Below are 24,376 nucleotides of genomic sequence, written 5' to 3' on the forward strand. Positions count from 1 at the left end.
TCACAGGGTGTGTGAATGCTCTGGGGTGCGGCTTGTCCAGTGCTCATTCACAGGGTGTGTGAAGGCTCTGGGTGTGGCTTGTCCGGTGCCCATTCACAGGGTGTGTGAATGCTCAGGGGTGCGGCTTATCCGGTGCTCATTTACAGGGTGTGTGAATGCTCCTGGATGTGGCTAGTCCGGTGCCCATTCACAGGGTGTGTGAATGCTCTGGGGTGCGGCTTGTCCGGTGCTCATTTACAGGGTGTGTGAATGCTCTGGGGTGTGGCTAGTCCGGTGCTCATTCACAGGGTGTGTGAATGCTCTGGGGTGCTGCTTGTCCGGTGCTCATTCACAGGGTGTGTGAATGCTCTGGGGTGCGGCTTGTCCGGTGCTCATTTACAGGGTGTGTGAATGCTCTGGGGTGTGGCTAGTCCGGTGCTCATTCACAGGGTGTGTGAATGCTCTGGGGTGCTGCTTGTCCGGTGCTCATTCACAGGGTGTTTGAATGCTCTGGGGTGTGGCTTGTCTGGTGCTTTTCCCTCCCAGTTATCAGGCTGGTGGTGTGCAGAGCAGGCTCCTGAGGCACAGGGGGTGATTGATATAGGAGTGTCAGGGCCCTCCACCACCTTTGCATGGGGGCGGCATCATGCAGCTCTGGAGTGCCTGCTGAGGTGTCAACGGGGGGCTCTTTGCAGTAACTCATGGCCTCCGACGCCCTTATGTGATGCAACGGGTCCTTCTGTGAAGCGCTCCGACGGGTCCTTCTGTGAAGCGCTCCGACGGGTCCTTCTGTGAAGCGCTCCGATGGGTCTTTCTGTGAAGCGATCCGACGGGTCGTGAAGCGCTCCGACAAGAACCTTTTGTGAAGCGCTCTGACGGGTCTTTCTGTGATGCGCTCCGACGGGTCCTTCCGTGAAGCGCTCCGACGGGTCCTGAAGTGCTCCGACGGGTCTTTCTGTGAAGCGCTCCGACGGGTCCTGAAGTGAAGCGCTCCGACCAGTCGTGAAGCGCTCCAACGGGTCCTTCTGTGAAGCGCTCCAACTGGTCTTTCTGTGAAGCGCTCCGACGGGTCCTTCTGTGAAGCGCTCCGACGGGTCCTGAAGTGCTCCTGATGGAGCTGGGATTCGCATGTAAGCGCCCTGCTCTCATACAAAACCCTTGCCTAAACCGTATAATCATATTAACCCCATTGTTCGTCATTTATTAAGTGTTTTCCCAAACACGCGGGTGTCCCCAGGATGCTTGCTTGTATGTCTTTTCTCATACTAACGAAGCTTGCACTAAACACGGCTGCTTCGCTGAAATTCAGTCTGCGCATGCGTCGGTCATACCCATGTGATGTGACGCACTCGCATTCTGGAGGGAATTTGTGCTCATGCGCACTGTTGCTGTAGGAAGGTACCTCCTGACTATGGTTGCCCCCAACTTTTTTGCCCTGTGTTTTAGCTGGTTTTTGACATAGTCGACCTGGGATCCTGCCAATCAGGACCCCAGGCCCACTGCTCTCTCTGTAAAATGGATTCCATGTACCCTAGGTGCATTTCCAATTGGTACTGGGCCACCCTATCAGACCCTGTAACTCAGGGCATGGGTGTACCCAGGGCTGCCAGGGGCTGAAGCATGTATTATGCCACCCCTGGCTGGCCTCCTAAATTTGACACAACTGGCTGCATGACAGCTGGGGCAAAGTCGTGTAATCACCCTTTGCTGTAGGTGTAGTACACCTATACCTAACCCTAAAATGGACACACAGATTCCTATCAGTCACTCCTATGGCAGGCCTTGACAATCCTGAAGGCAGAGTGCTTGGAATCGTGTGAGATGGTGCTCTGGCATGAGCTGAGCCTGTCTGCAGCTTGCGGAACCAAGTCCTAATAGCTGTTCCATGATATCGCATACCATATACTCTTAAGTGCATTATAATCCTCGCGGTTAAATGCTAACTTTGGTATTGCTTTATCAAAACATGTCGAGTAAGGTGTCATACGAATTGGAATACTAACCCCTCGCCAATTCTGGCGACGGGGTTAGCATTCCACCCTTCTAGAGGGACACAACATGTATGTAACTGTGAACCCCGGTTAAAGTTAACTGAAGCCTCAGCTCCACAAAATGGATGCTGCCACCACAGACACGAGTCTGACCCCCTGCAGCTGGGAGTCCTTCCAGCGAGGGGAGCCTGGACAAAGGGTTTCCTGTCAGGGGCGGTGCTAGCACCGTCCCAGACATGGTTTTGTGTATCCTGGGTAGGCAGGGCTTTACAGGAAGGTGACTGCTGAGTGGCACCCCGGTGCTCACTACGCATAGGCCGGTCTGAACCAGTTCCAGGGGCACACCAGCCCCTGGCCTGGGGAAGTCCGGCATGGCTGAGGGGTGTAACCACCCCCCACCTAGTCCCACCCATAGGCAGGACCTAGTCACCGGGTCAGCCCCCTTTTTTAGTATAAAGATGGGAGCGGGGCCCCTGTTCAAATTAGATCATCTTTGGAATCAAGACACGACTTTCTGCGAAAGGACTTCAAGATTTCTTCATCAAGATTCTCCCTTGTGGCTAAGGAGTAGTCACCCTGCATCCGCAGGCACCATCCTAAAGAACACTGCGGTCTGCTGCAAGTCCTTCATCACGAATCCGACGACCCAGCTCGACGAGACCCGGCTTCCCTGGCACCTCTGACCTCTACTCACCTCTACAGCCAAGCTGAGAACCGTGAGTGCGACGAGACCTCGAGGGACCGACGATCGCCAAGACTGCACGACATCTTTACTGCAAGCCCACCGTGTCCTCCACGGGTGAGTGCTTTGGGGTCCAAGAAGCCCCGACCCTGCACAGCTCCAGCACCCAAGATCAGCCTCCCTGCATCTCCACGATCTGCGTGGGGCCCTTCTGCTGTTTGCTGTGCACCGCGTTGTTTGGCTACTAGCCGGCTGGCTTGTGGCCTTCTGAACGACGCCCAACGACATCACTGCTGCTGGTCTGGTTGCTCCAGACTGGCCCTTGCTTCCTTCTTGAAGAGAGGCACCCCGGACCCTCCTGGTCCACTCCAGACGCCATTTTAGGTCCACCGCGTGGGCTTGAATTTGCCAAGGCTTTGTTGCCCAATCCTGGGTCCAGCGACGCTGACAGCTTCTATCTTCGTGGGACAGCTCGATCCTCCTTCCTGGTCGCCGACAACGCCTCCTGGTCCGTGAGATCTCCGAGCCCAGCGTCACCCACACGCCTTGTCGAGGTGGCTACCATCCGGTGCCCTCCTGGTGCCCACTGACTACTGGCTAGTAGTCTCGAACTTGGTCCCCTCTGCTTTCAGGTGTCATCTTCCATCGATCCAGGCTTGGATCCACCGAACTTTCTTCACTGGTCGCCTGCCAGCAACTTCTTTCTTCCAGGCTCCTGGTCCGTCAACGAGGATTCCCGACGTCTTTTGAGTCCTATGCAGCTGCAGCCCCTGGGCTAGGTAACTTCGGCATTTCGGTGCCCCAGCATAGCCTCACTATCCAAGGGTCAGAATCTACTTTCGTTTTCTCCCTACCAGGTCGGGTTCGCCCGAGAACACTAACTTTGCAAATTCTAGCTACCATAGACTTTGTCCCGCATCTCGCATGAGAGTGCACACACTGCACCCGAGTCCCCTGGGTCTCCTAGAAGTAATCTAATGATTCTATAGTCAAGTCCTAGCGATTCCAAAGCCTATTAGTACTGTACTTACCTGCTAGTAATTTCGCATTCCACTTTTCAAGTATATGGTTTTCCGTGCCCCTCGGGCATTTGTATATACTGTGCTAACTTAAGTATTTTTGTAAGAGTTTTGACTTGTGCTTAGTACCCTGTCCTCATAAAGAGTACAGGGCTGTTGTGATCTTTAATAAATAACTGTTTATTTTCATAAAACTTGTGTGGTGTCCTTTCACTTGGTGTTCAAGGGGTATATGTGGTATAACAGCTGGCTTAACACGCCCTCTCGAGTCTTTAGCCTTCGACTGCTCGTATCCACGCTACTAGGATAGCTGGTCTATAAGGTTGACTTACAACCAATCATCAATAAGGGTTGCTGGACTGATACATAGTGTTCACTAGAATAGTGAGCACTGCATATCAGGCCACCTTCTCACATTGGTGAGCAGCGGTTGGGATTTGAGCTTGCTGTTGTTTTACCACACGTATCCTAAGAATATCTTGTTGAAAGATCACATAAGTACTGTTAGTACATATAACTAAGCTTAGAATACTCTGAGTTCTACTGAACCAGCTGTTGCAGCTCCTCAAGGCTTAGCACACCTTGGCTGCAACTCTTAGCAAGGGATCAGTAGGTAAACACATAGTGTAGGTAGGTGCATCACTTACACCACACTAGAAACAGTATGTCGGACAAAGGAGGAAACTCTGAGTATCCCCTTGTGTCAGTGGGCCCTCCACAGGTCACTTCTAAATATGCTGCTCTTAGCTTCCATGAGATGAGACAAGTGTGTACTCTCAGGAAACTAAAACAGGGGTCTAACCCCACCACTTCCTTTCTGATTAGTCTCTTAGAGGCTTATGATGCCAGTAGGGCTGGTAACCCAGACCCTTCTAATCCAGAAGGAAGTTTGCCCTCCTTACAGGGACCCTTTGATAGCCAGGACCATCCCCTCCAGGAAGCAGATGATGCTGAGGATGAGGATGATGACCAGTTGTCAGGGGAAGAGGCAGATAAGGGACAGGTAGAAGTCATTAGACTAACCAGGTCCAACTTAAGCAGACATGAGCTTGGTACTGGGGGACTCCTGGGCCCACTCTCAGGTCAGCTTAACATTGGGAATGGACGAGTTAGGTCTCTATCAAGAGGCTCTAACAGATCCTTTCGAACCAATGGCTCTCTCAACTCTTCTCACAGAGGGATGTCTTCCCCTAAAAGGAGAGTGTATGAAGCTGAAGAAAGGGCAGTCAAACTGAGGATTGAAAGGGAAGAACTTGCCCTGGCCAAAGAGAGACTTGCCCTTGCTAGAGAGCAAGAATTATGTGGGCTACAGCCCACTGGTGGCAGCAATAAACCTAGCAATAGGGAAAGGAGTTTTGATACAAAGCACCTGAATAAGATAGTGCCCCCCTTTAAAGAAGGGGATGACATCCACAAATGGATTACTGCTTTGGAGAGGGCCTGCACTGTGCAGGGTGTTCCCCAAAGTCAGTGGGCAGCTATCTTGTGGCTCTCCTTTGATGGTAAAGGTAGAGATAAGCTCCTCACCACAAGGGTGGAGGATGCTAACAATTACACAATCTTGAAGAATACACTGGTTGATGGGTTTGGTTTAACCACTGAACAATACAGGATGCTGTTCAGAGACACCCAGAAAACTCAGTCTCAAGATTGGACTGACTTTGTTGATTGTGCCACTAAGGCTTTTGAAGGCTGGCTACTGGGTAGTAAGGTTACTGATTTTAAAGGATTGTATAATCTAATTATGAGGGAGCAAATCTTAAATAATTGTCAGAACCAGTTATTACATCAGCACCTGGTAGACTCTGATCTGACCTCTCCACAGGAATTGGGTAAGAGGGCAGACAAATGGGTCAGAACCAGGGTTAGGCCTAAAAACCAGGGTGGTGACCAGAAAAAGGAATCAACCAAGCCTCAAGAGAAGGGTGGGGATAAATCCACAGAGAAGACTTCCCAAGGGCCCCAAAACTCCAACAAGGGTGGTGGGTCCCAGAACACTCCTTCAGAACAGAAGAAACCTTATTGCCATACCTGTAAACAGGTGGGTCATTACAAAAGTGATGCCAGTTGCCCTAAAAGTGGTAATAAGGGAAATATACCCCCAGGTAATACTCCTAAACCTCCTGTTACCACTAGTGGTAATCCCCCAGGTGGTGGGAGTGCCCCCAAGAATGTGGTGGGCATTACTTTGGGCAATCAGGAGGACTATGGCCTAGCCAGGTTCCCTGACCACACTCTTGTCTGTGAGACTGGCATGGGGTTTGCCAACTTCACTACTGGACCCCACATTTTGGGAAAGTATAGACAAGAAGTTTTAATGAATGGTCAGAAAGTTGAGGCATTCAGAGACACAGGGGCCAGCCTCACCATGGTGAGTGACCATCTGGTCCCCTCTGCTCAACTGACCCCTGGTTTTACTTATCAGGTGACAGACATTCATGGAGTGAAGAGAAGGCATCCCATGGCAGTAGTCAAGCTCAGCTGGGGTAATGTCACAGGGCCCATGAGAGTGGCAGTGACAGATAACCTACCTGTAGATTGCTTACTGGGGAATGACCTGGAACTCTCAGCATGGGCTGAGGTGGAGCAAGAAACTCACTCCAGAATGATAGGCCTATCCAGACAGGTTAGTGGGCAGTAATAGCTACAGCCCCAGTCCCAGCACCATTCCTCCCTGAAAAGGTTGGAGGGGCAGTGGTAGCCACTGCCCAGGCTCAGACAGACTTCCCTGAACAGGATAGGAAGGCTGTGACAGTCACAGCCCAAACACAGACTGAGTGCCCTCCTGAAAAGGTTGGCAAGGTTGAAATGGTCTCAGCCTCTACTCAAACAGATAGTGAGGTTGTGAAGCCTGAAACAATGGATCACTCCACTCAAACAGAGAGCATTGAGGAGGAAGAAGAGTCTTCCCCCTCCCAGACACTAGGTGAGAGCCAGCCTCCTCAGGGAACTGACTCTACCCCTGTTGAAGGAACTGCCCCAGAGGTAGTCAGGCCTAGCCTGGCAGTGCCCCTGATGGCAGGGGACCCTTCCCAGGTGGGACCCAGTCTGGAGCAGGTAACCTGCACCTCTCTACCCTGCCTCAGTCAGCTCAGGGCTGAAGAGATCAGGGAGGCCAGTGGTGGACCCCAAAGGGCCCCCTGTCCAAAAGAACCCCTTAATCAGCAGATTAGGATCACTGAAGCTGGTAAACCCAGCCAAGTGAAAGTAGAACGGACTCCTGAGGGATCCCCCTTAAAAGTAGTTAGGGAACTCCCCCAGCTGGACACTGTTGGGCACAGCCAAACATGGGGCCTAAAAACCCCAGACCTGATCTGTCCCTCCAGTAAGCCAAACAGAGGGACTCAGCCTCCAGCTTTAGGTAGCCAGAGACTGACCCTGAGAGCTCAGTGCATCTCAGCTAAAGAAAGGAAGGCACACATGATGGATGGTGATTGGAGGAAGTTGAGCCCAAAGGTAGAGGAGCCTCACTTCAGTACTCCATCCCAGCATCAGCCTTCTACTTTCCCAAGACACACCAGAGACAGAGATTCCCTATGGTGGAGACCCTCAGATACCCTTAGGGTGAGGGGTTGCCTAGTGGACCATGACACAGGGGGAAACCAAGCCAGAGCTGGTACTTCCTTATATGGCCACTTAGGTAATAGAGGCTTACCTGGACAAGGATAGCCTTATCTCCTTTCGTTTGGGGGGGGGGGTTGTGTAGGAAGGTACCTCCTGACTATGGTTGCCCCCAACTTTTTTGCCCTGTGTTTTAGCTGGTTTTTGACATAGTCGACCTGGGATCCTGCCAATCAGGACCCCAGGCCCACTGCTCTCTCTGTAAAATGGATTCCATGTACCCTAGGTGCATTTCCAATTGGTACTGAGCCACCCTATCAGACCCTGTAACTCAGGGCATGGGTGTACCCAGGGCTGCCAGGGGCTGAAGCATGTATTATGCCACCCCTGGCTGGCCTCCTAAATTTGACACAACTGGCTGCATGACAGCTGGGGCAAAGTCGTGCAATCACCCTTTGCTGTAGGTGTAGTATACCTATACCTAACCCTAAAATGGACACACAGATTCCTATCAGTCACTCCTATGGCAGGCCTTGACAATCCTGAAGGCAGAGTGCTTGGAATCGTGTGAGATGGTGCTCTGGCATGAGCTGAGCCTGTCTGCAGCTTGCGGACCCAAGTCCTAATAGCTGTTCCATGATATCGCATACCATATACTCTTAAGTGCATTATAATCCTCGCGGTTAAATGCTAACTTTGGTATTGCTTTATCAAAACATGTCGAGTAAGGTGTCATACGAATTGGAATACTAACCCCTCGCCAATTCTGGCGACGGGGTTAGCATTCCACCCTTCTAGAGGGACACGACATGTATGTAACTGTGAACCCCGGTTAAAGTTAACTGAAGCCTCAGCTCCACAAAATGGATGCTGCCACCACAGACACGAGTCTGACCCCCTGCAGCTGGGAGTCCTTCCAGCGAGGGGAGCCTGGACAAAGGGTTTCCTGTCCGGGGCGGTGCTAGCACCGTCCCAGACATGGTTTTGTGTATCCTGGGTAGGCAGGGCTTTACAGGAAGGTGACTGCTGAGTGGCACCCCGGTGCTCACTACGCATAGGCCGGTCTGAACCAGTTCCAGGGGCACACCAGCCCCTGGCCTGGGGAAGTCCGGCATGGCTGAGGGGTGTAACCACCCCCCACCTAGTCCCACCCATAGGCAGGACCTAGTCACCGGGTCAGCCCCCTTTTTTAGTATAAAGATGGGAGCGGGCCCCTGTTCAAATTAGATCATCTTTGGAATCAAGACACGACTTTCTGCGAAAGGACTTCAAGATTTCTTCATCAAGATTCTCCCTTGTGGCTAAGGAGTAGTCACCCTGCATCCGCAGGCACCATCCTAAAGAACACTGCGGTCTGCTGCAAGTCCTTCATCACGAATCCGACGACCCAGCTCGACGAGACCCGGCTTCCCTGGCACCTCTGACCTCTACTCACCTCTACAGCCAAGCTGAGAACCGTGAGTGCGACGAGACCTCGAGGGACCGACGATCGCCAAGACTGCACGACATCTTTACTGCAAGCCCACCGTGTCCTCCACGGGTGAGTGCTTTGGGGTCCGAGAAGCCCCGACCCTGCACAGCTCCAGCACCCAAGATCAGCCTCCCTGCATCTCCACGATCTGCGTGGGGCCCTTCTGCTGTTTGCTGTGCACCGCGTTGTTTGGCTACTAGCCGGCTGGCTTGTGGCCTTCTGAACGACGCCCGACGACATCACTGCTGCTGGTCTGGTTGCTCCAGACTGGCCCTTGCTTCCTTCTTGAAGAGAGGCACCCCGGACCCTCCTGGTCCACACCAGACGCCATTTTAGGTCCACCGCGTGGGCTTGAATTTGCCAAGGCTTTGTTGCCCAATCCTGGGTCCAGCGACGCCGACAGCTTCTATCTTCGTGGGACAGCTCGATCCTCCTTCCTGGTCGCCGACAACGCCTCCTGGTCCGTGAGATCTCCGAGCCCAGCGTCACCCACACGCCTTGTCGAGGTGGCTACCATCCGGTGCCCTCCTGGTGCCCACTGACTACTGGCTAGTAGTCTCGAACTTGGTCCCATCTGCTTTCAGGTGTCATCTTCCATCGATCCAGGCTTGGATCCACCGAACTTTCTTCACTGGTCGCCTGCCAGCAACTTCTTTCTTCCAGGCTCCTGGTCCGTCAACGAGGATTCCCGACGTCTTTTGAGTCCTATGCAGCTGCAGCCCCTGGGCTAGGTAACTTCGGCATTTCGGTGCCCCAGCATAGCCTCACTATCCAAGGGTCAGAATCTACTTTCGTTTTCTCCCTACCAGGTCGGGTTCGCCCGAGAACACTAACTTTGCAAATTCTAGCTACCATAGACTTTGTCCCGCATCTCGCGTGAGAGTGCACACACTGCACCCGAGTCCCCTGGGTCTCCTAGAAGTAATCTAATGATTCTATAGTCAAGTCCTAGCGATTCCAAAGCCTATTAGTACTGTACTTACCTGCTAGTAATTTCGCATTCCACTTTTCAAGTATATGGTTTTCCGTGCCCCTCGGGCATTTGTATATACTGTGCTAACTTAAGTATTTTTGTAAGAGTTTTGACTTGTGCTTAGTACCCTGTCCTCATAAAGAGTACAGGGCTGTTGTGATCTTTAATAAATAACTGTTTATTTTCATAACACTTGTGTGGTGTCCTTTCACTTGGTGTTCAAGGGGTATATGTGGTATAACAGCTGGCTTAACACGCCCTCTCGAGTCTTTAGCCTTAGACTGCTCGTATCCACGCTACTAGGATAGCTGGTCTATAAGGTTGACTTACAACCAATCATCAATAAGGGTTGCTGGACTGATACATAGTGTTCACTAGAATAGTGAGCACTGCATATCAGGCCACCTTCTCACAGTTGCAAACATGGCCGCTTGTCTCTCACCACGCTTTCTGCTTGCTACTGCTGCTTTAGCCTATCTGTCTTTTCGCACTAAACAATAATGCTATAGTCATTATGAAGTAAGGGTTGGTTAGAATTTCATCATGGTATACAGTGTGATCAATTTTTTTTGTGATTTTAATTTGTTCTCGCTTACTTTTCATGTACCGCGTCTCTGGGGCTGGGAAATCGTGAGCGGAGCCATACTTGAAGCTCTGCTGGGCACCGTCACATGACCGGAGAGAAAACTCCATTGCGCAGAAGCTGAAACAAGCCAGCTGGCTCCTGAAGCACAATGCGCCTGAGAACTTCTCTGGGAAAGCAAAATCTTACCTTGGACGATGCAACTCTGTTGCTACCTATTGTGAACTGTATTATGCTGTTGTATTCTATACATGGGAACGTGAACCCAAGGGGCGGGTAGGAAAATTTTAATATTTGGGATGAGAAAGTTGAATTCTAGGAGGTGGTAATGACCGCACCACCTCTCCTGACCAATCATAATGTGGGAAACTGTCACTTGCAACATTAGAGGGTGGTCTAAGGGCCCCCAAAACAGTATAATTGCCCTAGTTTAGCTTAGGAAAATTGTCCGACTTGTCCGAGTAGCAGACCTGTCACTGACCCTACGAACTCTATAGGTGCTCAATCTGAAGTGCTGCGGGGCACTCTGTCCATACTTTCCACAAACTCCTAAGGGGTGGAAATAATCCTAAGTGCTGGCGAAGCACTTTGCTGGGAAATTCGAAAAACCCAATCGGGGTTACTGGCGGATTACTTGCGGAGAGGGGTAACGCTGGCGTTGCTTCTGAAACTGTGGGTGTTGGTCGTACCTTGGTGAGCCCAGTCCTGATCCCAAATCCTGAGGGGTATCCTGTCCTTACTGTCCGTGAGCTGTACCTGCTCGCATTCTGGCATTCCTTCCTGAGGGTCCTTGTCCCCGTCCTTCCAACTGACCCGTGGCCAGGGTTAGTCTTCTTTCAGAACTAGGTAAATATCAACCTGTGGGTTTGCGTCTCTCTCTCTCTCTCTCTTTCTCGTCTTCTCTCTCTATTTCTTAATAAAGCACTCTTGCCTGTGATATTGCTCTATCACCTTGAAAGCAAGTTATATGCAATTGTTTTTAGAATTGTTCCACTTCTCTCCCCTCCCTTAGAAAATTGCCAAACTGTTATATTTTATTAGTATGTTCCAATTTTTCCCTTTCCTTTAGTATGGTTGCGGTGAACTTAGTAAAATAGTTTAAAGCACTTAGGTTAAGTACATGTTCTAGGTCCCATCCACATCCTATGTCCTAGTATAAAGTTGCAGTGACTAGCTCTGTTCTAAAAGTCCTACCTTTTAGTCTTCCCATATACTCAATGGTCCTAGTGTTAATCTATAGCTATTTTATGGTGTTAATTTTGATGTTTGATGCATTGCTCTGCCTATCACTTATTGCCTTGTCATACTCTCTTTGAACTTTATATAAAACTTTGAACATCCTCAGGTGTCTGTGGTCATTTTACAGAAATTGTGGATAAGTATTGTACGGATTATAAAGAGTATTTGTTCTCAGGCCTGTCTGCTGTTTCCCTGATAGCTCCAGATCTGTCATAAGAATTGTGCCTGTGGTAAGTCAGGTGCATGGTAAGCAGAGGTGAAACCAAACCTTAATTACTCATAGCAGCGTGCAGGAGGAGAAACCAAGTAATCCTCACCCGGATCACCCAAATTAGTAGTGTGGTATTGAAAATTTGCACGCCAGGGCCCAGTGCGTGTAAAGAATTGGTAACCTCGGTGACCCGGGAGGACTGCGCGCTCTATCACTCCGACGGGTCTTTCTGTGAAGCGCTCTGACGGGTCCTTCTGTAAAGCGCTCCGACGGGTCGACGGGTCCATCTGTGAAGCGCCCTGACACCTGCGGTACAGTTTGAGCCATATGAAAATGCATTAAATGAACAAATAAAAGTAAATAAAGACAGTGTCATATATGCATGTAACCCACTGAAAAGTCACCCACACGCACAGCGACCCGTGTCAGCCGTGACACTAAGACGTGGCGTAAGGGCCGGATCTGTGCCCAGTCCGAGTCCCGGCGCTGCCTCCCTCCGCAGCCTGTGATCGTGGACGGATCCCTGCTCCTCCCGAGGCTTCAGACAGAGAGTGACCCTGGGTGATTCTATTACAGGACCGGAGGCTTCGGATTATGCTTCTCTTTCTTATATTTGCCACTCACAGCAGCCAATGAAAAACATTTTGTATGCAAATAAAACTACATTTCCCATGATGCTTGTACATACATCACATCCTGTATAGCCCCATAAGAGCTGCTGTATCCTGTGTCTCCTCCTCTTTCTTTGCTGCTCACGCAGACAGTTAAGTGCTCACAACATTGTGCCATGATTAATGTCTTAATTGACTGTTAGATTACCTTTGATGTTATTACTTAATTGACTGTTAGATTACCTTTGATGTTATTGCCTGTATGTTTGCGCTTATATCGCGCTATTTTGAATGCTTTGCGCTCATATCGCGCTATTTTGAATGCCTTGCGCTCATATCGCGCTATTTTGAATGCTTTGCGCTTATAACGCTCTATTTAAAATGCTCTGCGCTTTTATCGCGCTGTATTTACTGCTTGTGGCACGAAGGTGTTTTTTGTTGCTACACGTGTGTGTTTGACAAATTAAATCGGGATTGCCAGGACTGTGTCTTGAACCAACTCTCACGGGCGCCTTTGGTGTTAGGGTTAAAGCGAAGCGGCTCCCGCTGGGAACGGCGTGCTCCGTGGACGCTTTGGATTATTTGACGGTTCGGCCTCTCCGGTCGAGTTTTCCGTCCCCCGATGGCCTGCAGGCATGGCAGTGTTTTATCGCGGGGAGCGGCGTACGGGTGTTGAGCCTCCTCCCGCAGCGAGTCTGTGGATTGCTCTGTTGGCCCGTTCGGGCGCGGCTTCAGTCCCTGTTGGTTGCGGCGGTGTAGCCGCTACGCGGGTGGCCTTATCAGGCGTTCTGTACTCCCGCTGATTCTCAAATGCCGCGCTTCCCTGCCGGGGTCTTCAGGCCTCATCAGCTTTGCCATGATTGGTTTACACGTGGCCTAGGGGGAAGGCTGTTGCCTCTCATATCCATGGTGCAGGGTTCGAGCCCAGGAGCCCCGAGTCATGTTTTTTCCATTTGTAAAATAATATGAAATGTTAATAATTTCTATTTTCGTACTTTACTACAATTTAGGTTTCATATTCTCCTGGTGCATGTTTTCATTTTATACTGGAAAGCAGTAGTGTGCTTGGTAGCGTTTTTTCTTTCACACACCGATACAAGTTCAGATCGCTCCTGCAGGAGTGGTGAGGTCGCTCTGCTCTTGCTGGTGACATTAAACCTCATGGGAGGCCTGGACTCGGCCACAAACTGAATCAATCGCTCCCTCCGGAGCTGAAATGCGGCGCTGGCATGGCGCCATGATGAACAATGGTTGTGTCTAGATTTTTTTGCTCCTAGATTAGGTTCCAACGTTGCTGTTTCCACATTGCAATGGATTTTCCTGTCACTTCCATAGGGTTGGTTGAATTATTGCGCGGTCTCGCGCTTTCTCCGCCAAAGGCTTTCCCTAGTAGCCGAGTGCGGTTATGGAGTCATAACGCTCCGGTGTGCGTAACCCACTTGGGCACAATTTTGGGCTTAATTTTGGGCACTTTGGCCTACGCACGTCGCATGCGTCCCCTGTTTTGTTTTGTTTCGAGGTCTCAATGCCTCGTGCTTTACCTGAGCAGATTGCCTGGTAGCCTCCAGGTTTAACAATAGGCTGGCCCTCGGAGTGCGCACACGCTCCTTGTATTTTACAATGACTCCGACGCCCTTTGGGCTGGTATAATGACTACAGCTTTGCTGAGGAGCCGATACATTATTCATTCTCTGTTTTAGTGTGCATAGGGTTGGCTCCCCCTCTACTCCTCCATTGCACTGTGCTTTGCACTACCAGATATATTGAATACTGATATCCCGTAAGGGTGATGATGGGATATATATATATATTGGAGGATGACAACTAACTGATAGGAGCGCAAGAGCCTCCTGACCTAATTATGTTGACACCCAGGTTCTTCCCGTTCTTGTGTGGTCAACAGGGCCTCTAGTATGACGTTACCTAACTCAGGGTGACAGGGCTGGATTGACGCCCATTTTCGTTCTGCTACCACAAATCCTTGAGCATGATTTTGTTTTCTATGTACTTATTATCTTTATTATTTTTCTTTATTATTTTTCTTTATTATTTTGATTTCGTATTTCCTTTTCGCCAACACGTAAGGCAGCCGCGCGCGTGTGATGGGATTTAGCCTAGGGCGTTGCGACCCCCTTTTTGGGGTATAGCTGAGGAATTGCCCGACGGCGTCGCCAGGCTTCTTCTTTTCTAGTCGTCTCAGAAAGGGATTCCCAGATTTGACAGGCTGCAAATCAATGTCGTAGTCAGCGGCGATAGGCGTCGGCATGACGCCATTTGCGCCAGATCGTCCGACAGGCGCAAAGCCTTTCATAAGGTTGGACGCCAGATCCAGGTAGGCCTTTTGCGACAGGCCCCTATTGGACAGGTTTATTATCGTTGAATGTATAAAGGGTAGACGTTTTTTGCTTGTGGTCACATTCATACTAGTTGGTCAGTTCTTTTTCCATCGTTTTTCCGCAGCTTCTGGTGCTCTCCTCCCCTACAATGGCAGTTGTGGCGGTTCTAATGGTTGATGAGAGGTATAGGTTATCCCTAAGCTCTCAGCTCTCTAGTACCCTCCGAGTACAGAGTTATTTTACCTTTCAAGTTAATTGGATACATTTATGTATGGATAGGTCTATCTTAACAGGCCTTGGCCTCACATTTCCAGACATCGGATTGATGTGCTGGAATGGACCGGTTATAACCTTCATACATTGGTGGCTCTTAGTTTAGGTTTCCAGGTTTATCTCAATCCTACGCGACTCAGTGGTTGTACGACCCAATCTACAATGCGAGGATGACTTTCCGATGGTATCAGTACAAGAGTTTCCCTTCATGGGAGGGCCACGGTAGCGGTGTGTTGGGCACCGTCATTCAAACAGTTTTTTACGAGCCTTCGGCCATTCGGACTTCTTATCGTGCACGCCTCTGGAGGCTTATGGTTCACCATGCGCAATACCTCGACGGCGTGAACGATCAGCGGATATGGGCATGTAGGTCATCTTCTTGGTGGACTTGTTCCAGGACTCAGGCCATTCTGCCGAAACGTTCACATTTAGGTTGTTGCGGTATACCTCCTTAGCCTACTTGGCAGTAAAGGTTTGTTCCATCCGGTTTCCTTGTATTTCTGGCGACTGGGTCGCAACTTTCGTGCAGGGTGGACTCCATTTTTGAAATTCCAATGCCCCTTGGGTCGGCGGAGGCCGGCTCGGTTTCCTGCCTTACCTTACAATTTTCCCTTTTCTCATGAAGTAGAACTCATGTAGTTCAAGGCAGATGCCTTTATGGTTCACCAGGGAGCTACGACCCGCAGATTCTTTGTTACCGTTTAGTAAGCACGGGTCTGGGTCTGACACATGGCAATGTGGTAAGTACAGTTTTCACTAGGTGTATGTATTCCGACTTTGCTTTATTTACGATCAAGTTCTGGTATTCTACAATACTTCCTGGTTTTCGAACGCGCTGAGGGCGTTCATTTCGTATTCTGGGTCCTTCCATTATCGACATACGTTTCGGCGATAGAGGGTCGCTTTGTTGATATGTACGCCATTGGCGGCTTTGTGAGGACTGATTTCTCTACTTGTGAATTATTTACCAAATAATGTACGGGGTCTTCAGTAACGTTCATCTTATACCATCCGTTTTGGCCGTTTTTCTGCGGCTCATTCTCGGTTCAGGGCAGGTTGCTGAACTTGCGTCGGGTTTTCTTTCGAATTCTTTTTGGTGGCATAAATATTCCAAACCGGACTATTTCTCGTGATTTCCTTTTTATTATTAGTCATATAATGGTAGGTCGACTGGACATTAAATATTGTCAGGCTGTGTTACGAAGCATTCCACCTTCGGGTGTTCCTATGGCGAGGCAAGTCCGCCTTTTACAGGTACAGTATATACTTTAGGAAGTTGCTCTGTCAGCGAGGTCTGAACTGCATGTGGTCAGGGCCTGGTCACACAAATTCGAGATAATGCACTTTATGGGTTTCTTCACATGCCTCATGGCTTACAACGATGATTCTCGGATTTACTATCTGAGGTTTACGCATATATGTTCATATGATTGTTGATGATTAGTGACATTTATATGTGAGTATGAGGCTATTACAGCCGATGGTTGAGGGCCTTTGGCCGGAATGGGTGTTAGAACCAATTGTGAGATGTAGTTTGCTCAAGTACCATACTTATCATTCTTGTTTTGATAATTACCATTGTTGTGAAAGTTTTAATTCTTCTGATGGAGTTTTCTCTGACTCTATTTAAACAGTGTATTATGTACCGGTGGGAGATTTAAGACTGTAGTTGTGTTTAATAAGCGTTGAACTAGCATAATCCGAAGCCTCCGGTCCTGTAATAGAATCAAAAATTAGCTAGCATTCGCGCCAAGAATTTTCAATTCTATTAAGGACACGGAGGCGAGGATTATCCCACCCGGTTTATTACAGTATTGGTAATAATTACCCACCCGCATGTACTTGATATTCTGTATCAGCAGAAGTTACGGGTTTTTTCCTCTCATTCCTTTCAGCTTCGAGTAAAGAAGAAGGAACAGGTGTTCTTCTGGCTTAGAAGACGTGATCTTTCCAGTTGACGATGGTTCTCCATGTTGAAGGATGTTTATTGAGACTCATACTCCGTGAAAAGGACTGGATTTATTAATTTTGGTTCTCCATGTTGAAGGATGTTTATTGAGACTCATATTCCGTGAAATGGACTAGATTTATTAATGTGTGGACTGTATATGTTCGAGCAAAGAAAGAGGAGGAGACACAGGATACAGCAGCTCTTATGGGGCTATACAGGATGTGATGTATGTACAAGCATCATGGGAAATGTAGTTTTATTTGCATACAAAATGTTTTTCATTGGCTGCTGTGAGTGGCAAATATAAGAAAGAGAAGCATAATCCTCGCCTCCGTGTCCTTAATAGAATTGAAAATTCTTGGCGCGAATGCTAGCTAATTTTTGATTCATCTGGCTGCAAAGCCTCCAGGGCCCAGCGTGCGCTACACAAAGGGTGGCACAGGTACAGACAGCGCAGGCGCACGCGCTGCATCACGAGGCATCACACGCCCTCCCAGGGCTCCTCATCATTGATGCCCAGAGGCAGATGGTGGCCCGAGAGCACAGGGAGGAAGGGGTGCGGTCTTGAAAGGGAGTGTGTGGAGTGAAGCTGGTCTAAAGAGAGGCGTGGTCTTGAAAGGGAGTGTGGTCTATAGAGGGGCGTGGTTCAAGAGGGGTGCGGTCTATAGAGGGCGTGGTCTTGAAAAGGAGAGTGGGGAGAGAGGCGTGATCTATAGAGAGGCGTGGTCTATAGAGGGGCGTGGTTCAAGAGAGCCGTGGTCTATAGAGGGGCGTGGTCTTGAAAGGGTGTGTGTGGAGAGAAGCTGGTCTAAAGAGAGGCGTGGTCTATAGAGGGCGCGGTCTATAGAGGGGCGTGGTTCAAGAGAGCCGTGGTCTATAGAGGGGCGTGGTCTTGAAAGGGAGTGTGGTCTATAGAGGGCGTGGTCTATAGAGGGGCGTGGTTCGAGAGGGGTGCGGTCTATAGAGGCGTGGTCTTGAAAAGGAGAGTGTGGGGAGAGGCGTGGTCTGCAGAGGGGCGCGGTCTATAAAGAGGCGTGGTCTATAGAGAGGCGCGGCCTATAGAGCGGCGTTGTCTTGAAAGGGGAGCGGTCAACAAAGGGGCGTGGTCTAGCGGGAGTGGTTTGCAAGGGGTGTGGTCTTGAGAGGGGGTGGCCTCTCTAAGGTACCCCGGGGGCGCTTTCGAGCTGTCACCTCGGTGGCCGGCTGGGCGGCATTAATTGTCCGTCGTTTGTGTCTATGGTCAAAGCCGCGCTTCTCTTCCCCGCTTGGCAGAAGACGCGAGCGAGTCCTTCCTCTCTTTCTACTCCTCTAATTACCAACCCTTGTCGTCACGCGCCCAGTCGTTCCCAGGCTCGCGCCTCTCTCCCCTCGCACTTTGATTGGCTCCTGAGCTCGAGTCCGGAAGTGGAGCCCGACGCCATCTGGAGAGCCGTGGAGTGGAAGGAGGGAGACATGGTGAGTGGGGGGCGTGGGGCAGGAGAGAGGAGGGGGGGCGTGGGGCAGGAGAGAGGAGGGGGGGCGTGGGGCAGGAGAGAGGGGGGGCGGAGGGGGGCAAGAGAGAGGAGGGGGGGCGGAGGGGGGCAAGAGAGAGGAGGGGGGGCGGAGGGGGGCAGGAGAGAGCAGGGGGCAGGAGAGAGGAGGGGGTGCGTGGGGCAGAAGAGAGGAGGGGGGGCGGAGGGGGGCAGGAGAGAGGAGGGGGGCAGGAGAGAGGAGGGGGGCGGAGGGGGGCAGGAGAGAGGAGGGGGGGCGTGGGGCAGGAGAGAGGAGGGGGTGCGTGGGGCAGAAGAGAGGAGGGGGGGCGGAGGGGGGCAGGAGAGAGGAGGGGGGCAGGAGAGAGGAGGGGGGCGGAGGGGGGCAGGAGAGAGGAGGGGGGGCGTGGGGCAGGAGAGAGGAGGGGGGGCGTGGGGCAGAAGAGAGGAGGGGGGGCGTGGGGCAGGAGAGAGGAGGGGGGGCAGGAGAGAGGAGGGGGGGGCAGGAGAGAGGAGGGGGGGCGTGGGGCAGGAGAGGAGGGGGGGTGTGGGGCAGGAGAGAGGGGGGCAGGAGAGAGGAGGGGGGGCGTGGGGCAGGAGAGAGGAGGAGGGGGCAGGAGAGAGGAGGGGGGGCGTGGGGCAGGAGAGAGGAGGGGGGGCGTGGGGCAGGAGAGAGGAGGGGGGGCGTGGGGCAGGAGAGAGGAGGAGGGGGCAGGAGAGAGGAGGGGGGGCGTGGGGCAGGAGGGCGGAGGGGGGGCGTGGGGCAGGAGGGCGGAGGGGGGGGCGTGGGGCAGGAGGGAGGAGGGGGGCGTGGGGCAGGAGAGGGGGGCGTGGGGCAGGAGAGAGGAGGGGGGGTGGGGCAGGAGAGAGGGGGGGCGTGGGGCAGGAGAGAGGAGGGGGCGAGGGGGCGGGGGGGCAGGAGAGAGGAGGGCGGAGGGGGGCGTGGGGCAGGTGAGCGGAGGGGGGGCGTGGGGCAGGAGCGGAGGGGGGGCGTGGGGCAGGAGCGGAGGGGGGGCGTGGGGCAGGAGAGAGGAGGGGGGCGTGGGGCAGGAGAGAGGAGGGGGGGCGTGGGGCAGGAGGGAGGAGGGGGGCTTGGGGCAGGAGAGAGGAGGGGGCGTGAGGGAGGAGGGGGGCGTTGGGTAGGAGAGAGGAGGGGGGGCGGGGGGCAGGAGAGAGGAGGGGGACCGGGGGGGGCAGGAGAGAGGAGGGGGACCGGGGGGGGCAGGAGGGAGGAGGGGGGACGTGGGGCAGGAGAGAGGAGGGGGGCGTGGTGCAGGAGAGAGGAGGGGGGCAGGAGGGAGGAGGGGGGGCGTGGGGCAGGAGAGAGGAGGGGGGGCGTGGGACAGGAGAGGGGGGCGTGGGGCAGGAGAGAGGAGGGGGCGTTGGGCAGGAGAGAGGAGGGGGGCGCGGGGCAGGAGGGAGGAGGGGAGGCGTGGGGCAGGAGGGAGGAGGGGGGGCAGGAGGGAGGGGGGGCGTGGGGCAGGAGGGAGGAGGGTGGCGTGGGGCAGGAGAGAGGAGGGGGGGCGTGGGGCAGGAGGGAGGAGGGGGGGCGTGGGACAGGAGAGGGGAGTAGAGTGGAGGCGGGGCGTGGGGCAGGAGAGAGGAGGCGGGGCGTGGGGCAGGAGAGAGGAGGTGGGGCAGGAGAGAGGAGGGGGGCGTGGGGCAGGAGAGAGGAGGAGGAGGAGGAGGAGGAGAGAGGAGGGGGGCGTGGGGCAGGAGAGAGAAGGGGGGCGTGGGACAGGAGGGGGGGCGTGGGAGAGGGGAGAAGAGAGGAGGCGGGCGTGGGGCAGGAGAGAGGAGGGGGGGCGTGGGGCAGGAGAGAGGAGGGGGGGCGTGGGGCAGGAGAGACCAGGAGGGGGGCGTGTGGCAGGAGAGAGGAGGGGGTGCGGGGGCGTGGTGCAGGAGAGGGGGGCCAGGGGGGGCGTGGGGCCGGAGAGATGAGGGGGGGCGGGAGAGAGGAGGGGGGGCGTGGGGCAGGAGAGGAGGGGGGCGTGGGGCAGGAGAGAGGAGGGGGGGCGTGGGGCAGGAGAGAGGAGGGGCGGCGTGGGGCAGGAGAGAGGGGCGGCGTGGGGCAGGAGAGAGGGAGGGGGCAGGAGAAGGAAGAGGGACACATTTATTTTTTTATTTTATTTACTTTATGCATTTTTATATAGCGCAGGCTTTTCCCGAAGGTGTCAGAGAGCTTCAGAATAGGAACAGTAATGATACATGAGGAAAACATTACAAGTGAACAAATTACAAAAGCAAACGTAAGTTACATGAGACAAAAGTGACAATTGTGAGCAAACAAAATACAAGAGGTAGAAAACGGTACATTACAGGAGGAAAAAGTGACGTGTGCATGTTACAAATGCTTACAAAGTACAAGTAGCGGTATAATACTGCAGTAAATGGCAGACACTCAAGCACAAGAACAAACGTTACGTAGGCAATGGTGGCACTTGTGCAAGTACCGGAAGCAAACAAAATGTAAGAGGTAGCAAACAGTGTGTTACAAGAGAAAAGTGACGTGTGCATGTTACAAAAGAGAACCAGACACAGGTAGAAGGATAATACTGCAATAAATGGCAGACACTCAAACCACAAGAACACACTGGGAAGGCACTTCTATAGTCATGGAGAAGAGAATTACCTATAATGGAAGGACTTCCTTCAGATAATAGAGAGGGCGTGAATTACATTTGGAAGTGTCTTTGAAAGAGGAGAACTTTGAGGTCCGTTTTGAAGGCCTGGGAAGAGGTGGTGGTCCGGAGCTGAAGCGGAAGTAAGTTCCAGATTCTCACCGCGTTGCCTGAAAAGGATTGAGCCATCGATCTTTCCTTCTTAAAAGTGGGAGGTTCAAGCAGTACATTTTCCGCATTACGTGATGGTCTGGAGCCTCCAGAGAGTTTGTTTATTCACCAGGTAGCGAGGAGAGGAGGAGTGCAAGGCTTTGTGGGTGATGCAGGCAGTCTTGTAGATAGATCTTGCCTCGATGGGAAGCCATCGGAGGGTGGATAACATGGGTGTGATGTGGTCGCTTCTTTTGGCCCCAAAAAAAAACGAGCTGCTGAATGGAGAACAGATTTAAGGGGGGGCGGATGGGATTTGGGAAAGCCAGTAAGAAGAGAATTGCAGTAGTCCAGTCTGGAGAGGACCAGCGATTGGACCAGGGTTTTAAGGTCTTGCTCCGGGAAGAAGCAACAAATTCCCCAAAGAAGTCGCAGTTGTTATCGAGCAGACTTTGCAAAGGAATTGATGTGGGAGATTAGATTGAGTTTTTTGTCGAGTATGACACCAAGTTATTTTGCGCTTTCGACAATGATGGGTTTATTGTTAAGTAGATTCATCTGATCCATCCATGATTGAACTGGGGGAGGAGAAAGCGAGGAGGAGAGGAGGAGGAAATCAGTTTTGGAGGGATTCAGAATCAGTTGATGAGTTGACATCCAGTTTTGAATGGAGTCGTGAGTAGAGCTTAGGATGGAGAGATCGTGAGTGGAGGCAACCTTGAGGTAGATTTGAGTGTTGTCTGCATAGAGATGATAGTGGATTAGAAGACAAGACCCCCCTGAATCAAGTATCCACAGCGCTTCATCAATCACTTGCAGCAGGGCTGTTTCAGTGCTACAGTTTTGGATGAAGCCAGACTGAAAATTATCAAGAGATCATTGTCCTTGATATGACAAGAGTTGTTTTGCTACACATCTTTCTGTGATCTTCGCAAGAAAGGGTAAGTTAGTGATGAAGCGGAAGTTGTTGACGTCATTCGCATCCGCAATGGAACACCTTTCCACTGGAAATCCGTCTCTGCCAAGATTTTCTTTCTTTTCGGAAAGCACTGAAGACCTAGCTTTTTAGACAGGCGATTTAACCTTCTTCCCTCACCTTCGTTGTGTTACGTTCAAACTTAGCGCCAAGAAACTAATCAGTGTTAGTGCGCTCAATAAATGACTTAATAACATAACATAACAATGGGTTTTTTAAGCGGAGGGGTGACCTGCCCAGTTTCGAAGGGGACTGTTGGACAGGGCCTCGTGGCGTGGCCCCACTCCTCCCGCATGGCGGGTCCCGGACTACTTCGACCCCTGTTCTACGACCAAGAGCGGCACCTTCCACCCTCCACGAGTGCCGCCCCTGCGGGCCGTTCCCCAGCTCTCCCCCGACGTAACGACCTCATCTCCTCAACTCTCCTGGCTGGCCTGGACCATTTTCCCGGACCATCGTCTCCGGCCCAGCTGCCATCTTGGACCCTCCACAACCAGGCCTCGTGGCCTCGGCCCGACCCCAGCCGCAGGCCCAGCAAAGCCCCGACATCGAGGCACCACGATCTGACCAGGGGGTAAAGAGACCACTTGGCGAGTCAATGGGGGAAGGAGTTTCGATGGTCCCCCATCCGCCTAGTTTCGATCGCCCACAGCCTCCCAGGGCGCTGGCTCCACCCCCCTGCTGGGTGTCTGGACCCGCACATCCCGGACCCCCCGACCTCCAAGTGCGAGGGTCCGGACATCAAAGAGCTCCAGACCTATAACTGGGGCAACTCCAGAGCAGGAAGGCAGTTGTATCCTGGAGTCGAGAGACACCGAGACAAACTCATCCTTGGAGTCCTGCTGGCGCTGCCGCGGCTCATCTTCGTGAACCATCCTTGGAGTCCTGCTGGTGCTGCCGCGGCTCATCTTCGTGAACCATCCTTGGAGTCCTGCTGCCGCGGCTCATCTTCGTGAACCATCCTTGGAGTCCTGCTGGCGCTGCCGCGGCTCATCTTCGTGAACCATCCTTGGAGTCCTGCTGACGCTGCTGCGGCTCATCTTCGTGAACCATCCTTGGAGTCCTGCTGACGCTGCTGCGGCTCATCTTCGTGAACCAGCCTTGGAGTCCTGCTGGCGCTGCCGCGGCTCATCTTCGTGAACCATCTTGGAGTCCTGCTGGAGCTGCCGCGGCCCATCCTCTTGAACCATCTTGGGAGTCCTGCTGGCGCTGCCGCGGCCCCTACCGAAGAAACCTCCAGCTCGAGGATTGAGAGCTGTCTGTAAGATATCCCTGTACCGGACCGGTACCAAGACTGTCCCGCTACCCCCTTCCCACAGAGACTAGATTCAAGGGGATCCTCGAATCCCAGTTCTACTGTATCGTACGATAGCCTGCCAAAGAATACTGATAAAAGAGTTAAGAACCTATCTTTGCGTGGTGTCCTTCTGTAGGGGGGTGGTTGCTCGTCCGTACGATCTAAGGAGAGGGCCCTCGCCAGGAGGCCTCTCCCCCTTACTCGGCCGACCCTCAGGTTTCCCGTCTAACAGGGACAGGAAGGGAGCCTTGAACAGAGGGAAGAGGTTGAACAGAGTGGTCCAATAGGAAAGAGAATGGGTATAGAAGTCCAGGGCACTGGGGATGGGGTCCAGAGTATGGTTGGAGGGCTTTGTTTCGCGGGGGCAGGAGAGGGAGGAGAGTGGGGGGCGGGAGGAGGGGGGCAGTAAAGGGAAGAGGGGGGGCAGGAGAGGGGAGAGGGGGGCAGGAGGGAAGAGGGGGGGCTGGAGAGGGAGGAGGATGGGTCAGGGTGTAGGGGAAAGAGGAGCATGAAGCAGGTAAGAGTAGGTGGTAGGCATGGTGCGAGGTAGGAGAGGGAGGACGTAGGCATGGTGCTGGGCATAAGAGGGAGGCATGATGCAGGGCAGGAGACGGGGGAGAGAGTCATGGTGAGGTTGGGCCAGGTGAGAGGAGGGGGAGAAGCATGGAGAGGGGGAGCAGAGAGGGAGGAGGGAGGCATGGTGCGAGGAATGAGGCATGTGGAGGTGTGGAGCAAGAGAGGGGAGGCGGGAGACGGTTAGGAGAGGGAGGGGGCTGCAGGTGCTGGGATCGAACAACTCTGACACAAACAGGTCACAAAGGAAACGTTTAGCCGTGAGGGAGCCCAGCAGGCGCAGACTTTGTGGTCAACTGAAGAAAGAGCTTTCTTCAGTACTACAGAGGGGGGCTTCGTCTCCATTCACATGTTGGTGGACGTACATGTTTTTATTGGGAAGATGATGTGTGCTTCCGCAAAATTGGCTA

General features: G+C 52.6%; 1 protein-coding gene and 1 long non-coding RNA gene across 2 annotated transcripts in view; both read left to right on the plus strand.

Moving 5' to 3' along the window:
- The window catches only part of LOC147718075 (uncharacterized), a 241,599-nt gene extending 224,399 nt beyond the window's left edge, over positions 1-17,200 (plus strand). The window contains exon 4 of the long non-coding RNA XR_015296130.1: positions 16,825-17,200. This is a non-coding gene — a long non-coding RNA (uncharacterized LOC147718075). The remainder of the gene's footprint in view (positions 1-16,824) is intronic.
- A 998-nt stretch (positions 17,201-18,198) lies between these two features.
- The window catches only part of DPM2 (dolichyl-phosphate mannosyltransferase subunit 2, regulatory), a 53,423-nt gene continuing 47,245 nt past the window's right edge, over positions 18,199-24,376 (plus strand). The window contains exon 1 of the mRNA XM_086924948.1: positions 18,199-18,335. Coding sequence (XP_086781074.1) covers positions 18,333-18,335 — 3 coding nt within the window. The 5' untranslated portion in view covers positions 18,199-18,332. The remainder of the gene's footprint in view (positions 18,336-24,376) is intronic.

This window comes from Lissotriton vulgaris, chromosome 5 (genome assembly GCF_964263255.1).
Source record: "Lissotriton vulgaris chromosome 5, aLisVul1.2, whole genome shotgun sequence".
Lineage (NCBI taxonomy): Eukaryota > Metazoa > Chordata > Amphibia > Caudata > Salamandridae > Lissotriton > Lissotriton vulgaris.